We start from the raw sequence: 16,020 nt of genomic DNA on the forward strand, positions 1-16,020 counted from the left end.
GCTTTCTTCACAGTTGCCTTGATGTGCTTGCTCTAGGAGAGGTTTTCTGAAGTATGGGCCCTGATGGACCTCTCTTTACCTCCGTCCCATCAATGCAGACAGGTGTATGGATCCTTGGACTCTCCTTCCTAAAATCAACAATAAGCTCCTTGTCCTTGGTTACGTTGAGAGTAAGATTGTTGTTCTCGCACCACCTAACCATATTCTTGATCTCCATCCCATATTCTGACTCATCATTTACAGTAACTTGGCCAACAATGATGGTGTTGTTAGTGAATTTATAGATTAAGTTGAAGCCGAACTTGGCGATGCAGTTATGAGTTTCCAGGGAGTAGAGTAGGGGACTAACGACGCAGGGGTGTCCTTGTGTTGATGGTTAGAGAGGAGGAGGTGATGTTGCCAATTAGCACTGATTGGAGTCTGCTGATGAGGAAGTCAAGTAGTCAGTTGTAGAGGGGTGAACAGAGTCCCACATCCTTTGGACCAAGTGGTAATTCTGCCTCACCGCAGTAAAGATGCATTCATGAGAATGCTCTTTATCGACTACAGTTCGGCACTTAACACCATCATCCCCTCAAAACTGATCAGCAAACTTCAACACCTCACTGTGTAATTGGATCATAGATTTCCTCAACTCCAGACCACAATCAGTGAGGATTGGTAATAACATAATCTCCATAAGTACCAGAGCACTGCAGGGCTGTGTTCTTAGCTCCCTGCTCCACTCAGTTTACACCTACGACTGTGTGGCTCAGTATGACAATAACACCATCTACAAATTTGCCAACGATACCACGATAATAGGTTGTATAAAGAAAGGTAATGAGTCAGCATACTGGATGGAGATTGAAAACTTGGCTGAATGGTGCACCAACAACAACCTTGCACTCAATATCACCAAAACTAAGGAGCAAATTGTTGACTTCAGAAAGGGAAAACTGGAGGCATACAATCCAATGATCATTGGGGGATCAGAGGTGGAGAGGGTGAGCAAATTTAAGTTCTTGGAAGTCACTATTGAAGGATCTTTCCTGGATCCAACACACTATAATGGCATGGTGAAGAAAGCACGCCAGCCCCTCTACTTCCTCAGGAGTTTGCAGAGGTTTGGCATGACATTGGAAACCCTGACAAATTTCTCTAGATGTGTGGTGGAAAGTGTGCTGACTGGTATGGGGACTCCAATACCCTATGAGCATAAAGCCCTGCAAAAGGTAGTGGACATAGCCCAGGACATCATAGGCAAAACCCTCCCTTCTGGATGATTTTGTGTAGTATTATAATAATTTGCAATATCTTGTGGCTTTGAGATTTAATTTGGTGCCTTAGCTTAACCTTCTTTTGAGCTCATGTTTACTTATATATTTGACTAATAGGTTCATGCATGCAAGACAGAAATAAAAATAATGCAACTAGATTTGCAGTCCAAATTTGAAAAAGAGAGATCACAACAGCTGCAGCAGTTCCAGGAAGAGTTTGAACTCCTCAAGACTCAGTCTGAGTTCCTGCTAACTCAACAGATTAAGCAGCTCAAGGTAATATGCACAAGGAGGTAGTGGAACAAATTTTACTGTGTGAATTGCGATTTGAAATTGGTTTTAAGTTCCCTTGATCTGAAGTATGCTTTAAATTGTATGTACTTAATGTAGCAGTTGTAATTAAGAATTTAAGTCTTTCAGGCAGCAGTGGGCATCTTTCTAGTTTTCAAATTTAATTATGTTTATTTAACCTTTGTTACACAGGGATAAGTGCTGCTTTTAAGGTGGTAATCTGTAATTTAAGATGTGCCTGGCCCCTCAACAATTTGCAATCTATATTTATGATTTAGACAACCTGTTTGGTACGCTGGTCCACAAGGTTAAAACACATGGGGTCTGAAGTGAGTTGGGAAACTGGGTCCAAAACTGGCTAGGTGATAGGAGGCAGTTGGTTGTGGTTGAGGGTTCCTTTTCTTGCTGGAGTTTGTAACATTGCATGGATTGGCACTGGGATCTTTGATTTTATATAAACCTACAATTCTCAACTGTTTTTGCAACTTTTGCCCCCTCGGACCTTCTCAATGTTAATGGGCCTCCTTCCCTGTGAAGCGGTCAGGTTTTGGTTTCTTCCATAATTCTCTTGTATTGGCTTGATGAAAAATATTAATGTTTCATGAGATGAAAGGAAAACAAGGCTTTTAATTAAATTTGCTGTGGCTCCCATGGGGGATGTAGGGCTCCCATTGAGAATGACTAGGGGTACAGTACCCCATATCCGAAATGCTTGGGACCAGATGTTTTTTGGTTTTCGGAACAATGGAACAAAGCATCACATTATCAACGGCAGGCTTAATGAGCACCAACATGATGCCACAAGTGGAAAATACACATGAAATAATGTTTTGTACTTACCCAAAAAAAACTTGATTTCTGCTTACAAAAGAAAATAAATGCAGCACTGAACACTAGAAATTCTCCTCGATGGCTTTTTCAAACGTTTTCTCCAATGTCATCTCCCTCATTAACAATGTTTTTTATCTTTTGCTGACGCTGGTCCACCACCGCCACCTGTCCCTGTCACCTCCCCACCACTGCTGCCTGTCCCTGTCACCTCCCCACTGCCGGCATCTGGTCCTCGACACCTCCCTTACCGCCGCTACCGGCAACTGACTCCTCCCCACCGCCGCCACTAGTCCCCACACCTCCCCACATCCACCAGTCCTCGACTACGGTCCCCGCTCCTGCCCAGCAGACCGAGGTCCCGCTCTTGTCTGGGAGCCTGAGGTCTTTGCTTCCGTGTAGGAGCCTAATGTCCTCACTCCTGCCCAAGAGCCCAAGGCACCTTTTTCAATGCAGATGGCACCACACCTGACGTTGAGAATGGAATCGCCATCGCTGACTCCGACTGCAGCCAATGCTGAAGACTTGGACCCAGCTCCATTTGGCATCTTCCCAGCCAGAAATAAAGATTTTATTTTGTACCACAGAGCTCTGTTGTGACCAAACTGGTGTCAACAGAACATCAGAGCCCCACATGGGCAAGTCAGATGGTAAATATTTTTTTCAACTTGTGACATCATGTTGGTGGTTAAAAAAAAAATTTGGTTTTTGATCTTTTTGGTTTTCGGAACTTCGGATACAGGGTTCTTGACCTGTATAAACAAAGGTCCATCGTGCACGAGCTCACTCACTCACTCACACACTCACTCACACACTCACACACACACACAATCATGCTAAGTTGTTTCACACAGAGGGTGGTGATTGAATGGAATGAGCTACCAGAGGAGTTGGTGGAGGCACATTCAATTACAATGTTAAAAGCCATTTGGTCAGGTACTTGGATAGGGAAAGAGTGGAGAGATACAAGCCTAATGCTGGCAAATGAGATGAGCATGGCACTGCAGCTAGCATGAATCAGCTGGGCTGAAGAAGCCATTACCATGCTGTGAAACTCAATATGCTGTGAATGGAGCAGGCACAATTTTTCTGAGAATAAGGAAGTATGCTATGAGTGTAAAGTGAGAAACAATTTATTAAAGGGTATATCTAAGTTTAGTGAGTGGGGAAAGATTGGCAAATGGATTAATTATTGGGAAAGATGAGATTGTAGAAAGAATAGAAAAGCAGAATCTAATTTATAAGAGAAAGGCTGATGAATGCTGCTGGGCAAGGGGTTTGGGTGCCTGGAAATTTAAAGAGTAATGAGCAAGGAAAATGAATTGTTGGTTTTCATGGCAAGATGAGTTAGAAGTAGCTACAACTGCACTGGGCATTGATGTAATCACACCTGGAATTTTATGTGCACTTTTGGCTTCATTCAAGGGATTTACTTGGAGACAATGCAGAGAAGATTCATGAAATTAATTCCATGAATGAAGGGATTTGATTGAGAAGGTTGGGCGTTATTAGCTTGACAGTTTAGATGATGAGTGGATGTTTCCCATCATTTGTGTGGGACTCTAGAAATAAGGGACATAGTTTCAGAATAAACAAGTGCCCATTTACGGTGGAGATGAGAATTTATTCTCTGATGGTTGTGAATCAATGTAATAGTGTAATGTTTTTCTGTACGTGTGTTATGTCTGGTTGTGTGTTTACATGTTTTGCATTGAGGACCAGAGAATGCTGTTTCATTGGGTTGTACTTGTGTACCAGCGTTGTCTCCGCTCCATCCTCAACATTCATTGGAGCGACTTCATCACCACCATCGAAGTACTCGAGATGGCAGAGGCCGACAGCATCGAATCCACGCTGCTGAAGATCCAACTGCGCTGGGTAGGTCACGTCTCCAGAATGGAGGACCATCGCCTTCCCAAGATCGTGTTACATGGCGAGCTCTCCACTGGCCACCGAGACAGAGGTGCACCAAAGAAGAGGTACAAGGACTGCCTAAAGAAATCTCTTGGTGCCTGCCACATTGACCACCGCCAGTGGGCTGATATCGTCTCAAACCGTGCATCTTGGCGCTTTACAGTTCGGTGGGCAGCAACCTCTTTTGAAGAAGACCGCAGAGCCCACCTCACTGACAAAAGACAAAGGAGGAAAAACCCAACACCCAACCCAACCAATTTTCCCTTGCAACCGCTGCAACCGTGTCTGCCTGTCCTGCATCGGACTTGTCAGCCACAAACGAGCCTGCAGCTGACGTGGACATTACCCCTCCATAAATCTTCGTCCGCGAAGCCAAGCCAAAGGACTTGTGCAATCAGATGATAATAAACTTGACCAATTCTACAGCCTAAAGAAAGGTAGAACATGAGCTGTTGAAAGAGCAAGGCAAATTTCTGGCTTGTAGGGGAGTACTGATTTGTGGGGAATGAGCAGTGAAGTCAATGTTGAGATCAAGATTGGTTCAACCATTATTGTATTGAATCTTCCATTCTTGAGCCAAAGATTTGAAAAATTGATCCAAAATCTGTCTGAATGTCAGAACATGAAACTGAAGCAGATGTCCTGGGTGGACAGAGGACTGACCCAGGTGAAGAATGAGTGGAATGCCAAGTTGTATGGATGTGTAAGTGGTAACATCTAGTGGTTTACTTTCCTCTTGCATACATGGTACAGTACAACTCGATTATTGAAATCGGATTCTCCGAAATCCTAATTTATCCACATAATTTTTAATATTTCGGATAAATGAGGATAATTTATCCACATTTTTTTCAGAGTCGAACTGACCTCACGTGTTGAAAATCAATTCACTCAAAGTGAAATTAGAACGATGATTGTCCTCTTTTCAGGTAATTCCCTCCCCCCTCTCTTTCTATTTCTTTATCTTCCTCGATTGACTTTTCTCTCCAATTCTCCCTCTCAAACTGCGTGCCACCGTCTCCCAGCTGCAAGTAGTCCAAAGAATCCCTTGTCCCAGCATCATCAAGGAGAGCGACTTCCTGGACAGGAGCAGGTCCTCTGGCTCAGAGGTGTTCCCTCCCCTCCCCTTTCCTCCTATCCTCTTCCTTCTTTCCCTCCTTGGCACACCGGAGCTCCCGACGCCAACTCCGAACTCTCCTTTCTGCCTACTACTGCACACCGGATCCCTGGTGTGCGTGTGCAGTAGTAGGCTGATGGGAATATTTTGACTCGCGACTCTGGCATCGGGAGCTCCAATGACCAGGGAGACAGGAAGCCTCCCCAGGGATCAGCAGCAGTGGTGGGGATGTGTTTGGGATTGGCGGTGGTCCTTGAGTGGTCTTGGTGATTGGCGGTGTTATGGGCAGCGTTTGTATTGGAGAGAGTTAAACATTAATTCTTAAGAAGCCTTCCCTTGTTGTTTGATGTTGTTTAAACATTGATACAAATGATTTGCTGTTGGGACTGGGCTGTCTTTAAAAAATGACTGAAAAAAAGCATTTATACAACCTAGGCCAGTCCTGACCATTTTGGATAATCGGAGTTGTACTGTACATTCAAGAGGAATGTTATTAACATTTCTTTATGGTTCCAAGTTAAATATTATGATTAACTGAAAATAAATGTAACATATTTCAGGCAAACCCAAGTAGAATAGGCATGTTTTAAAAAATGTAATATGGAAATTGCACTCGTAAAAAGTTAAGAGTGTGGGGTGAGTATCCTCGGATGAAAAGTTCAAAAATTGTAGCGCAATTGGAAAAGATCACTAATAGGGACATTATATTCTTATAAGATCTGTAATTCTATTTAGTTCAGTGAAGATTGACTGGAATGAGGTGAGCAGTGAGTGACTAATCACAAAGGGATAATTGAAAAGTGTAGTTTATGAGAAAGATTGTGCATGGTGTTGAATGGGTAAATTGTTTTAAGAGCTATGTCATTTGATAAGAAAGGAGGAGACATAGATTACTATTTAGAAGGAAAATAAGGTTAATATAAAGAAAATTATTAGAACAGGAAATGCTTTACCAAAATGGCAATTGAAATATTTGTTGGTTTAGTACTTGAAAAAAGAACATGCAAGCACTGGGGATATGAGATAGTCTCAGGTGAAGAATGAGTCGAATGCCAGCCTCTGTACTTGGAAATGTAACGAATATCAAGATCTGCTTTATTTCTATATGTGATTATATCATGTTTTCTTCATTTCCATCTTTCACACACCACTAGGATTTGCCCAAGTTACCAATAGGTAAGTTGTAGAAGCGGCATTCATTTGATGTGATACGTTTGTTGGTGACTTTATGGTGTGGAGCTGGTCCTCAAATCTTTGCTGTTTGCAGATATACTTTAAGTGTTGGTGCTGCATCATATAATAATCTTGTCCTCTCTACCAAATATTCTTGTGAAATAGATAAATACACAAAGATGGGCTATATGTCATCTGATATGATACGCATCTTCTGCAGAATGATATTCTGCACACGTGATACACTTATCTTCCCTAACTATCCTGTTTATCAGGTTTTGACTTGGGTCTACTTGTCTCTTCCATTACCTGCATGTTGTGTTTGGCAACATAGAAAGCAGTTTTGCAAATGGGGGAGAAAGTTCTTGATCACCTCTGAATTTTATTTTGTCAATAGGGAAGTAGGTTTAATCCTGTAGAATGGTGATTGTGTAAGGTAAACTTCCTTAGTACATATTAATTTCAATAATTTGTGAAAATAGTTAAGTTGCTCAAAAACAAAATGGATCAAATCATATAGGATCAATACCAGCAAGATTTAAGTTTTTCTGTTCAGTTAAAAATCCTGACCAAAATTGATCACTGGTCTAGGTCATGTTGCATTGTAGGATTGTTCTTTTGGATTAATATTGCCTGCTGCCTTCTGTGCAGGATGAGTTTGAAGTTGAGAAGAGCAATAGCCTCGAGGAATTGAAGGAGGTATTCTCTCAGGAGCAAGAGAAAACAAAACAACTGCACCAAGACGAGAAGAAACAAATGACTTCAAAGCTTCAACAGCAGAAAGAGCAAATCAAACAGGTGAGTTTTGGAAATTCCTTGCTGGTACCGTGTAGACTTTTAAAACAAGCTGCTGAATGTCTTCCTTTACAAGAAAGTATGATCACTGTCTTGTGCTAAGTTTGTACACAGCAGCTTCCATTAACAGAGCTAGTGACGCTAATACTGATTGAGGGATACATATCAGTCAGGCCACTGGGAGAGTTTTACATTCATCTTTTTGATCATTGCCAGGATGTTGGCATCACTGATATTGCAAACATAGTCTGTCCATCATTTATTAGTTCTGAAGGTCCAGCTGACTTAACGATGAATCCCTGCAGTCTGCATGGTTAAGATGCACAGTTTGATTAGTAAGATGTTCCAGAACTTTGATCCAGCGTTAATATGCTCTGTTGTGACAGAGAGAAGCTTGTTTCAATGTACAGGTTGCCCCTGGCAGACAAGTTGGTTTCTGAGTTTGAATGACATTGTTGGACTGATGGCAGATTGCTGTGGTGCATTTTTTCAGATGACCCCCATCTCTTGTGAATGATAGAAACACTTTGTGAGCTATGCTCGAAGTTTATGGACCCCTTCCCTGTGAAGCATTCAAGATTTGGTTTTTCCATACTTCTCTCCTATTGACTATTGTGTTATGTGAGCTGAAAAGAAAACAAGGCTTTTATTTAAATGTGCTGTGCACTCCCCGCCACCCCAGGGCTCCCCATTGAGAATGACTGGTTTAGAACAGTGGTTCTTAACTGTTATTGTCCTAGAACCCACTTTAATTTTTAAAAATATATGCCCCACCATTAGCAGAAAAAAGTTATATATTCAAAAGAAGTTTTAATTAAATCATTTACTGCAAGTGTATTTCAATTCAATTAAGGTCAAGAATACACTTATTTCATATTCAACTACTACTTCATTATGTCAACCATCTCAAACACACATTCGACAATTGTCGTCACTTCAGTGGGAATCTTGCCCCTGACGATGGCTGCAGATTTTTTTGATTCGAGGGACTAATTTTGTTAGTTTCAACCTTAAATCTCTACGTTTTGTAATTTCCAGTCCGTTTCTCTTAGCTTGTAGCAAATCACTAACAGCACTGAAGCCACATTCTGCTAAATAAGATGATGGAAAATGTATCAATAGTTCCCTTGCTAAAGTAGTCGAGTTTGGGTATTTCTTTTTGATCTCATTAGACAGCCACATCATGGTTCCTTTCACTTTGAACAGAGTTTTTACAGATTCATCATGTTGCAACTCAGATAACTCCTCTTGGTATTGCACTGGAACTTCAGATAAGTCCACCAGCAATGGCTGAGTTAACGAAGAAGGGAAATCCATTGCCTTTACATCACAAAATCCATGATTGAAGTCAGTAACCAACATTTTCAAATGGTCAACAATAATGTATTAGTTACTTCAAACTTATTCAACCAATAGAATTGACTGAAATTTCTTGGAGAAATATTCCTTTGGCATAATTCTAGAAGTGTCATGAATCCAAATATTTTTATTTTTGCATCAACGAGCATCATATTTGCTACTTGGAGTTGCTTGTTCAATGTACTCAAAAATGTCTGTCAAGTAACTCACATAAGCTTTGACATCTTTTGTTAGCAAGAGCTTCATTTCAGGCTTGTCCTTCAAAAACTCTCTGAGGAGATCAAACAGTTCCATAAACCTTTTGAAGCAGCTTCCTTTTGACAACCACCTTTCTTCAGTGTGAAGCAATTATCTCACAGTTCTGCATTTCTACCAACACAAAACTGCTTAAACAGACGTTCACATTTGGCATTAGCTTTGAAGGCATTGATACACTTGATCGCGAAATGCAGTATCTCATGTAGATCGGGGAAACTTTCTTGGCAACTAAGTTTTCTCGGTGGATAACACAATGCACAGCCAACATGTTTGGATTTTCATCCTTCATTAATTTTAAACATCCTTTTGTTTAACCCATCATAGCAGGTGCACCATCTACAGCACAAGATACCAATGTTTCCTTTTGGTATTTCATTTTCATCCAAATAATTTTTGAGCATTTTGAAGATATCAATTGCAGTAGTGGTTGTTTCTAATGATTCACAAAACAACATCTCTTCTTGAAACTCTTCCTGATCAATGTATCTCAAGTATGCCAAAAGCAGAACCTCACTGTCCCGTACAGTATGTTCATCCAGTTGCATTGAGAATTTCCGTACTTTCAACTTTCAACCAGAAAGCTGTTTTTCAACATCTTGACCCATGTCATCTATTCTGTTGCAGACAGTACTATTACTCAATGGCATTGTTCAGACATCTTTGTCATCCTTTTGCAGATCTGTTTTGAGAAACAATGATATTGCAAGTTTAATCAGTTCCTCCCCAATCATATGATTCTTCCCATGTTTTGCTACAGCAGAGAAATTTTATAGCTAGCTTCATGCATACAATTCAGGGCTGTAGTTTGCTCAGTGAGTAATGAAGTGATTTTTGATCTATTTTCAAATTTCTCTTTCAGTGATTTAAAATATTCCAATTTCAAATTGACATGGTTAGGATGCTTTACCCTCAAATGATCTTCAAGATGCCTCCTTTCATTGATTCATTTGTCAAAATCTGTTGGCATAATGTTCATTGTGTACAGGAGGTATAAACCAAACTTCAAGAACTCTATTGAATATTCACAAACCTTTTGCTTGTTGGGTCTACTCTTTTTGAATATACAAAAGCACGAGCTCCCTGATACAGATTAATACAACAGCATGAGCTCCCTGAAAGAGATTAATCAATATTTTATTACGTCTTAGAATTGAAAAATGTAACAAAAGTAATGATCGAATCAAAGGAAGAGGACTGACTCTAAAGAAACATGGAAAAAAAACACTAGCGCAGTTTCTGACATTTTTTCTTGCAGAGAGTGTATCAAAACTGCGCTAGCCTCATGCTTTACTTTCTGGGGTCCCTATTTTTTGTCTGATTTTGGCGGCCCTCTCAGGCTGGTGCTTGAGGTGGTCCTCCCCCCGCCCCCCCCCCCCCCCCCCCATCAACACGTTAGTGCACAAGATACATACAGATATGGGTCTCACTCACTACTGAACTGAAAAAGTAAAGAGGTATGGACAGAGATATGATTGTTGAGAGAAATTTGGAATCCTCATAACCAATGAGATAATTTGGAATGGATGATAATAAGACCGGTCAGAAAAAAAATGTTAACCAAGGATAACAACAGTTAAAATAAGAGAAACAAAAGAGAAACATCAGAAGAGCAAAAACATGTTAGAAAATAAAAAGAACAAGGTGATTTTACTTGGAAGTTACTACAATTGTGTTGTACTGACAGTATTGCCAAGTCACATCTTTCACACCAACATAACAAGTTTATTTTTTCAAAGCAACTTTTTAATTATTTCCCAAAATATTCCTATGCCCCATTAAAATATTCTTAAGCCCCATGCCCCACCAAAATATTCCCAAGCCCCACTGTTGGGCGTACACCCTACCTTGAGAATCTATGATCTAGAGCGAGAGACTATTCTACAGACTGCTTAGCCTGCTCTAGCCATAGTATTTATGTGATCAGTTCATTTGCAGCATTGCCATGAGGATGTTGATAGTGAGAGAATATGACAATGACATAGAATTTCAAAGCAAGGTGGTAATAATTCTTTTATTGAGAAGGTTATTGCCTGGGACTCGTGTCGCATTTATTGTTGAGTAGTCCCATGCCTGAATGTCACCTCATTCTTTCTGTGTGTAGGCATGAGTTCAAAAAGTGGAAGTTATGATTGGAGTCAGACATTGTGTTATCATTAGAAGGTATTTAAAAATCATAAACTGTCTAGATTGTAGCCAATATCTGCAAAATTTGCTCCTTCCAGACTGTATCATTTTGAATTACTTATTAAATTTTTTTTAAGCAGTCTCTCCATTAAAGTGAACTCCAATATTGTTCAAGTAAATCTCTCTAAGGCTTTGCATCTTCCAAATGTGTGGTGCTCATAACTGAACATAGAACTCATGTGTTGTGAAGCTTTGCTTTCTTTGCCTCAATGGCAAAAGATCCCATGTATGTTTTTTCCCCAAGTTTCTGTTCTGTTATATGCAATTTCACTTCACAATGATTAGAATGAAAGGTATATCAAAGATCCAATGGAAATGTGAATGGCTATAGCAGAAGAGGAAGTAACATGGGTGTTTCATCCTCTGATCTTGGCTATCATAGATCAAAGGGAGGATGTAGTGAGAGAAAAAGCAAATGATGGGTTACCATTGTGGAATGCAGGAGGGTAAATGGATCCTTACTTTGCTTTTTTTAAGACCATGAGACAAAGGAACAAAAATAGGCCAATCAGCCCATCGAGTCTGCCCCACCATTTAATCATGAGCTGATTCATTTTGACATAGCCTCACTGCCGGGCCTTCTCCCCATAACCTTTGATGCCCTTTCTAATCAAAAAACTATCATTCTCTGCCTTAAATACACCCAATGACCTAGCCTCCACAACCTCCTGTGGCTGAAGAAAATCCAATGCATTTCTGTTCCAAGCAGGTGCCCTTTGACCCTCTTGTAATGAAGATGAACTACCACAGTGCAGAGCAATGGTGAGACGGCATGTTTTCTGTGTACAATTTTGTTTGTCTAACTTAAGTAGGGGTAGACTTACTTGGATTAGAGAAGGTTAATTTGGTTGATTCTTAGGAAAAAGTGGTTATTGCACGTGGAATTGTTGAACCTCTGCTTCATTAAACTTCAATGTAATTCAGAAGTTATCTAATTAAAATGCACGAGGTTCTGAAGGAATTTGACAATGGCAGCTGCGAGAATATTTCAGCATATTGGCATGAAAGTAGGTTGGGAAAGTCAGGTAAGTCCGGGACCTCAGGAGAGAGAGTTTGTGGAATGGCTACGGGATGGCTTTTTGGAGCAGCTTGAAGATGAGCCCATCAGCTGTTCTGGATTAGGTGTGTAATGCAGCAGAGGTGATTAGAGATCTTAAGGTAAAGGAACCCTCAGAAGGCAGTGATCACAATAGGATTAAGTTCACGTTGAATTTGAAAACCAGAGGCCAGAGTCCGATGTGTGGGTATTTCAATGGAGTAAAGGAAATTACAGTCGCATGAGAGAGGAACTGGCCAAACTTGATGGGGAAAACAGCAGATCAGGAATGGCAGGAGTTTCTGCGAGAAATGAGGAAGGTGCAGGACGGGCACACAACAAAATTAAAGAAATTTGTGAATGGATAAATGAGACCATTGTAGCTGATGAGGGAGGTTAAAGCCAAAATAAAAACAAAAGAGAAGTTGTACAAAGAATGACTGGAAAGCTTAAAAATTTGGAGAAGACAACTAAGAAGGAGATGAGGAAGGAAAAGGTGAATTATGACAGGAGGTTAGCAAGTAATATCAAAGAGGATACTGAAAGCTTTTTAAAATATTTAAAGAATATTTAACCAAAATGACCAAAGTAGACATAGGACTGATAGAAAACAGCGCTGAGTAACTGTAATGGGAGACAAGGAAATGGCAGAGGAATTGAATGAATATTTTGGATCAGTCTTCTCTGTGGAAGACATTAGAAGCAAACCGGACTCTCCTGGCTCTCTCAGAAGAGAAGTGAGTGCAGTCAAGATGATGAGAGAGCAGGTACTTGGGAAGCTAAGTGACCTCAAGGTAGATAAGTCTCCCAGACCAGACTGAATGCACCCTCAGGTTCTGAAGAAGGTAGATGTGAAGGCATTGGTTCTAATCTTCCAGGAATCAATGGAGTCTGGCTTGGTTCCGGTGGACTGGAGCATCAGAAATGTTTAAGAAGGGAGCGAGGTGGCATAAAGGAAATTATAGACCTGAGGTCGGTGGTTGGGAAGCTGTTGGAGTCGATTTTCAAGGATGAGATTACAGAATACCCGGAGGTGCGTGAAAAGATAGGCTCGTCAGTATGGTTTGTTTTCTTAAAGGAAAATCATGCCTGACAAACCTATTACAATTTTTTGAAGAGGTCACAAGTAGGATGGACCAGTGTTGGGGCCACTTGCTTTTATGTTGTATATGAATGTTTTGGATTAAGGAATAAATGGGTTTGTGGCTCAGATAGGTGGAGGGGCAGGAAGTGAAGAGGAAACGGAGAGGCTACAGAGAGACTTGGATTAGGAGAATGGGAAGATACAACAAAAAGAAAAGAATTGGCGGACAAAAAAATAAAATATGAAGCACTACAAACTATAAGGTGGAGAAGAACATAATGAAGACAAAGCAGCAGTATTATGAGCTAGGAGAAAAAACGCACAAAATACTAGCCTGGCAGCTTAAAACAGAACAAGCTAAAAGAACAGTATTGGCATCAAGGAAAAAGGACAAACAAATTACATATAACCTTCTGGTTATATGAAAACTTCAAGCAATTCTACGAGCAATTGTACCAAACTGAGAACGAAGGGAAAGAAGACAAAATAGATGAGTTTCTAGCTAAAATTGAACTACCGAAATTGTAGAAGAGGAGCAAAACAAATTGATAACACCAACCATTTGAAATAGAGGAAGTACAGGATATATTAAAAAAGCTACCGAACAATAAAATGCCTGGAGAGGACGGACTCCCAATAGAATTCTATAAAACATTTAAAGAGTTATTAATTCCTCTTCTCCTGGAAGTAATGAACCAGACTGAAGAAACACAAAACACGCCAGATTCATGTAAAACAGCAATAATTACAGTAATACCAAAGATGGGGAAAGATCCACTAACACCAGCATTGTATAGACCAATATCTCTACTTAACTAAGATTATAAGATAATAGCAAAACTATTAGCAAACAGATTGGCCGACTGTGTACCAAAAATAGTAAAACTAAAACAAACTGGATTTATTAAGAAAAGACGAACAACAGAATATGTCTGTAAGTTCATTAACTTAATCCATGCAGTACAAGGAAATAAGACGCCAACAGTGGCGGTTGCTTTAGACACAGAGAAAGCCTTTCACAGGGTAGACTGGAATTATTTATTCAAAGTACTACAGAGGTTTAACCTACCAGAGAAATATATTAATTGGATTAAAGCATTATATAAGGGACCATTGGCAAAGGTGACAGTAAATGGATATATATTGAACCAATTTAAATTAAGCAGGTCACTATCTCCCTCACTATTCGCTTTAGGTATAGAACCCTTGGCAGAACTGATAAGAACAGAAAATAAAATAAGAGGGATAAAACTAAAAGAGAAGGAATATAAAATCAGTCTATTTGCAGATTACATCATAGTATACTGAACAGAACCAGAATTATCAATAAAAGAATTACATAAGAAATTGAAAGAATATGGAGAAATATCAGGGTATAAGATCATCGCAAATAAAAGTGAAGCGATGCCAATGAATAATGCGGATTTCACAAAGTTTAAGAAAGAATCACCATTTAAATGGCAAACACAAGTAATCCGATACCTAATAATCTAGGCCATCTATACAAATTAAATTATTAGCCATTAATGAAGAAATTACAAGGTGACTTAGAACATTGGAAAAATTTACCACTAACACTGAAAGGAAGGGTAAATTGCATTAAAATGAATATCTTCCCAAGGATACAATACCTATTTCAATCGTTAGCAATTCCCTTAACAGAGAAATTCTTCAATGACCTAAAGAAAATAATAAGGAAATTCTTATGGAAAGGGGGGAAACTGAGGATAGTGCAAGATAAATTAACAGAATGGTACAAATAAGGGGGCTTACAGCTACCAAACTTTAAGAATTATTAAAGAACAGCACAATTAAGATATCTGTCAGATTTTTATCAAACAAGGGAAAAACCAGATTGGACCAGGTTAGAGCTAGATAAAATAGTGGAGAAGGTACCAGAACATGTACTTTATAAGTGGGATGAAAAACTGGTGCAATATAGAAGTTCACCAGTACTGCACCATCTGCTCAACATTTGGAAGAAGATTCACGTAGAAAGGAAAAAAACAAATTACCAACTACCAAAATTATTATTGATGCAAAATCAACTAATCCCTTTCACAATAGATAACCTTTCATTTAGAGAATGGGAGAGAAAAGGGATCAAAAGAATAGAAATTTGTTTTTCGGGAAATAAATTATTATCTCTTGAACAAATGAAGTACAAATATGGTATAACTCATGGTACAATGTTTGCATACCACCAACTGAAAACCTACTTAAAGAACAAATTGGGGAGCAGGCTGATGTTACCAGAAGGAAGCAGCTTTGAATATGTGATTACAGACACAATGATAATTAAAAGATTTATAACAAACATGTACATCAAGCTGCAAGTGAAAGAGAATGATGAAATAAGCTGTAAACCCAGACAAAAGTGGGAACAAGATCTAAACATAAAGATAAAAAATGAAAAATGCGAAAAGCTATGCGCCAGAACTATGAGAAATACAATAACACGAGGTTATGCATGATACAATGTAATTGGTTACACAGACTATATATCACGCCCCAAAAGTTAAATAAATGGGATCCAACAGTATCAGATAGATGTTTTCGCTGTAAGAAGGAAACAGAAACAACAGTACATGTAATTTGGGCATGTGAGAAAGTGGAAAAGTTTTGGGAAGATTTAAATCAGGTTTTAAATAAAATCACAAAAAGCAACATACCAAAAAATCCAGAGATCTTTCTTCTAAGTAATATAAGAAGTAAAGAACTA

At 39.5% G+C, this 16,020-nt stretch overlaps 1 protein-coding gene across 1 annotated transcript in view; it reads left to right on the forward strand.

Annotated features, from left to right (window-relative positions):
* pcnt (pericentrin) overlaps positions 1–16,020 on the forward strand; it is a 239,082-nt gene that overhangs the window by 80,547 nt on the left and 142,515 nt on the right. Inside the window, exons 21-22 of the mRNA XM_069934046.1 lie at positions 1,377–1,535; positions 7,234–7,380. Of these exons, the coding sequence (XP_069790147.1) occupies positions 1,377–1,535; positions 7,234–7,380 (306 nt within the window). The remainder of the gene's footprint in view (positions 1–1,376; positions 1,536–7,233; positions 7,381–16,020) is intronic.

The sequence above is a fragment of the Narcine bancroftii genome, chromosome 4, assembly GCF_036971445.1.
Source record: "Narcine bancroftii isolate sNarBan1 chromosome 4, sNarBan1.hap1, whole genome shotgun sequence".
NCBI classification, from domain to species: Eukaryota; Metazoa; Chordata; class Chondrichthyes; order Torpediniformes; family Narcinidae; genus Narcine; species Narcine bancroftii.